General features: G+C 39.0%; 1 protein-coding gene and 1 long non-coding RNA gene across 4 annotated transcripts; one reads left to right on the top strand and one right to left on the bottom strand.

Annotated features, from left to right (window-relative positions):
- Nucleotides 1-1,449: 1,449 nt before the first annotated feature.
- LOC121983869 (acyl-protein thioesterase 2-like) lies at nt 1,450-3,669 on the bottom strand. The gene is made up of 9 exons (XM_042536537.1): nt 3,599-3,669; nt 3,402-3,519; nt 2,934-2,970; nt 2,796-2,865; nt 2,615-2,719; nt 2,339-2,489; nt 2,129-2,211; nt 1,913-2,006; nt 1,450-1,700 (listed from the first exon to the last, which is right to left on the bottom strand). Exons 1-9 carry the CDS (start codon nt 3,627-3,629, stop codon nt 1,616-1,618), a joined length of 774 nt encoding a protein of 257 aa, XP_042392471.1. The 5' UTR covers nt 3,630-3,669; the 3' UTR covers nt 1,450-1,615.
- Nucleotides 1,589-3,185, top strand: LOC121983870. 3 transcript variants are annotated; one of them, XR_006112727.1, is made up of 4 exons: nt 1,589-1,720; nt 1,791-1,930; nt 2,143-2,517; nt 2,621-3,185. It is a non-coding gene; the product is annotated as an uncharacterized LOC121983870 (long non-coding RNA). The 3 variants fall into 3 exon arrangements; XR_006112725.1 differs by having other exon boundaries at nt 1,695-1,930; XR_006112726.1 differs by having other exon boundaries at nt 1,695-1,930; nt 2,592-3,185.
- Nucleotides 3,670-4,264: the final 595 nt, after the last annotated feature.

Raw genomic sequence — 4,264 nt, 5'->3', positions numbered from 1 at the left:
TGCATAATTCGTTATATACCCAGTAATCGCCTTTATAGTCCACCCTGTTACGGGTGACGTTTGACGAAACCAAAGTACATAACTCCTTATGTAGGGATCCATGGTGACTTCAGGTCAAAGGACTAATAGTCATACTAATAGCCACATGAGAAAGTATATGATACTCATATAACGATCCATGATACTTTCTCATGGCGGGTCATTCAGTATACATTCTCTAATACATACCCATGTGTCAGCTTGATATCTCTATATCCATGACTTGTGAGATCAAGTCATTGAGCTGACCTACATGCTAGTCTTATTGTATTAACATTGTTCCTGAATGTTAATACTCGACTAGGAATGATTTAGAGTAGTGTTCCCTATATCATCTCACTATCGATTCAACTAATCGATTGATATAGGTATGAACTTTCTACTCAAGGACGCTATTATACTTAGTCTATTTGGCACTAATACAATTAAGTGTAATAATCAAACAAATGCCTTTATTAATATACAAGAATATGATACAATGACTCCATACAATCATCAAATGATTGGCTCTAGGACTCTAACTAACATCGGCAAGAACATTCGGCATCCTGACTTGACAATCCGCTCAGGCGGCACTCGACTTCCCACTTAGACTCTGAAAGCACTTGAACTGCTAGGATCTCATGGCACTTGAACCACTCGGGCGCATTCAGTCAATGTCAACGACATTCCACTCAAACTTTGGAAGTCCTGATCGGTTTGATCAATCCAGGCTAACAATATAATATTCTCAGCTCAATTTATCTCGATAGATAAATCTGAAATTGAATTCTTGTAAATTTTAATTCGACATATTCCCTATAACTCCGATAGACATCTCCAAGATTATGAAATATTATCCAAGACTAAGTTGCCTCTGCCTCTGCCTCTGCGAATGGAAGCTCCTACTCCTCCTCCTCCTCCTCTTTTTTCGCCTCCAACCTGAGCGTTCGCCTCCGTAACACCCTCTTGAGCCTGCTTGCGCGTGGTCGGTGTTCGGAAAGATGGTCGAGAGGGAACGACTTCGATTCGGCACACGAATCGATGCCATGAATGCTCTTGTCGCGCCATGCATGCCAATCGCCGAGCCCGGGAGGTGTTCGACAGTATGCCGAGGAGAGACTGCATTTCTCGGAACGCAATGATTTCGGGCTACTTCGAGAGTGAGGATTGTGCTGAAGAGTTGAATTGTTCTAGACGATGCGGGATCTCTCCCTGGAGCCAGTTCCGGAGACAATGACGATCGTGAACTCTGCTTCTGGTTTGCTGTGTGACAGTAAGTTTGGCAAGAAGATTCATGGCTATGTAAGTGAGACTTTTAGCATATGATCTTTGTTAACACTCCTCAATTTATATTTGCATATATAATGTTTTTATCTATGCTTTACATGAAGTTTTTTTTTTAAAAAAAAATATCTCGCTAAAACAAAGTTATACGCAACCAATAGAACTCTCATCATTCAGTAGAAAGATAACACTACAGCAAGCATCATACTGCATGATAACTCATCACTCTCACTACCTCACTAGTTCTTAAAATACTGGAATATCCTTATTTCTGGCTTGATAAAATCTTAGTGAGAATGCCATTGAAAGGCTAACGAGAGCCGTCCAGCCGCAGCCTTGCAGTAAGCCACTTGCAGACAGCATCCATCTCTTCAGGCACTGTATAGTGTTCAACTCTGCAAGTGCCAGTTACTTGGTTAAGTAAAGCTAACTAGTTCAGCAATTGTTTTAACAATAATTTGTTTGAGGCAATGTTTTGAAACTAGGATTTGGACTGGATCGACTGAAAGAACCGAGAACCAGCCAGACGATAAGGCAAACCGGCACATGTTTGGTCCAATTTTCACAATATTGAACTGAAGCATTGTTGAAGAAACAGAAATGTTACCCATTGTATGCCTTAAATGTAAGATTTCTAAACCCAGACATCCTTAACATCTCTGCAGATTTTTCACCTTGTTTGTAGGGAACTACTCCATCCCCTGCAAGGAGATTTGCTAAAAACTTGTTCAGCTTGTAGATTTATGATTCAAAATAATGATCAATAACTTTTTTTTGTTTTTTAGAATTAGAGGTGACTAAAGATGGCATATGATCTATTTACCTCTTCCATGGCAGATCAAAATTGGCAAGAAGGCAGCTATCCTTGTGGCTTCTTGGGAGCTTTCCATCTTACTCTTCAAGCTCCTATATGAACATCTAGATCTTAATCTTGAGATTCTAATATCAGATTAGTAACTTGAAAATTAATGAATGGCTGGAGACTAAATTTAGCCTTTTTATTGAAAATTTGTCCTCAAAAAGTAGAACAAACCTTGAACATGGAAGCCAACCACTAAGGCTTACAATGGAACTGAGGTTTATGGGGTAAAGAGCTCCATTTCCAAATCTTCCATATGCAAAGCAAGTAGCAGAGTACAGAGCAGTTGCTGCACCCATACTGAACCCGCCAATGCCAAGTTTTGCTGCAACAGTTGTGTTTGAAGTTCATTCGTAAGATAAATCATTTTATGGAAATGCAAATTCTTTTTTATCATTGTCGAAATTATTGCTTCAATTGATCACAGACTGATTGACAAGAAAAACACACCATCAGGTGGCTCAGATGACAAAAGATTTGCGATGTGCGCTGCTGAAGCATCAATTCCCTCAGTGTCATCAGGGCCATCTTGTGCGATGTCCCAAACGTTGAACCCTGCAAATAACACATCGTTGCCTGATCAGGTAAAATCACAAATGGGTTGGCCAAATCTCTTGAGCTAGAGAGTTACAGGCTGTGCAGGAAAATCCACCGAATGCGGCAACAGGCCGAACAGGAGCTGTAGGGCATATCCACTTGATCTGAAACAGTGCCACAATTGAAACTGATGCAGGAGGACACGAGTGAAGAAAACATGTTCAGAACTTACATTCGGCAGCGGAAGATTTTCCAGGAGCTGAGAAGAGCTGCAAAGGCAAGTAGAAAACTCATGCATGTCATGAACCTGATTATTTCTTTACTTAAATTTCTATCCGAAATAGTTAGTTATGCATAGTTTGATGGGGAAGGACACTTTTGAGCTAGAAACTCAAAAGTTATTCCCTAGAACTAGAACTGTGTAGTGAGTGCATTGACATTCTCATTCTCCACTTGTTATATTCCAATCCTTTTGTTAAAGATAGAGAACAAAATGTTTTCTTTAGGATAGCAATACTAGGAATATGTGCAGATGAGGGATTTTTTTATTGCACTAAATGCTGGGAAAAAAAAATCTATAGGAAATGTTTTCTGTGAAAGGAACTGAACTCAGCGTAAGCAACATCACTAGAATGGATAGTTGCATATTTGCATGAGCCTGAATTTTCATAATGATTGATGCATGATGGTAGATGTTAACCTTGCTCCATTATCACCTAAACCATGAAGCCAGACAATGGTGGCTCGGTGTCTCCCCTTGGGCCTCACTACGTATGTCCTCCCGTACTCATATTGTCTCCTTGTTGCACCTCTGCCACCTGCATTTAATTTAATTAATTAAGGTCAAAATCAGACCTAGTTTCCAATGATGATGAAGAACCCTAATTCATCAGTTACCAGAAGAGTAAGAGGAGCTTCCACGATACATTTCTTGATGTTGTAGCTGCAAGTGTTGACCGCAGAGGCTGCTCTACTTATAGCGAGAAGAAATGGAACAAGTGAAGAAGTAAGAGAATCAGAATATATTCAACCACCAAAAACTATAGAAGTGGGCATTCTCTAGTATTTTGTTTGTTTGTTTATTTATTTGTAGAATTCAAAACTTATTAGAAAAGTATTTAGTTTTAGTTTTAGTTTTAGTTTTAGTCGATTAACTATTTTGAATTTTTTTGAGCAAACCTTAATGGTTACCAAAGGTTTAAGGAAGTATTTAAGAAGGTCCTATTTGAGAAGATATTTAAGAGCTAGATAATGCTCTCACTAGATTCGCTAACCTTTTATCACGAAAGCTTATATATGACAGTTGTAGTAGTGTAAAATGGATCGGACCACCTATGGTCTATCCGTCCGAGTCTTGCCTAACACTATACATCGAATAATGGGTTTTGTGAAGCTTGACTCAGCTCGTATTAGGCTAGGTAGCAAGGCCAACAAAACATGAAATGGGTTGAGCATAACTTGCACATTTAAGATATTTTGATGACATTTAACTTAAAATATTAAACAATGTATCTCAGTAGTTGGGATCGACTATATAGATTCTTCTATAATATTGGACTCAAA

Source organism: Zingiber officinale, chromosome 5B (assembly GCF_018446385.1).
Source record: "Zingiber officinale cultivar Zhangliang chromosome 5B, Zo_v1.1, whole genome shotgun sequence".
NCBI classification, from domain to species: domain Eukaryota; kingdom Viridiplantae; phylum Streptophyta; class Magnoliopsida; order Zingiberales; family Zingiberaceae; genus Zingiber; species Zingiber officinale.
Note: the sequence above shows the minus strand (reverse complement) of the source record. Positions and strands in the feature narration are given on the sequence as shown.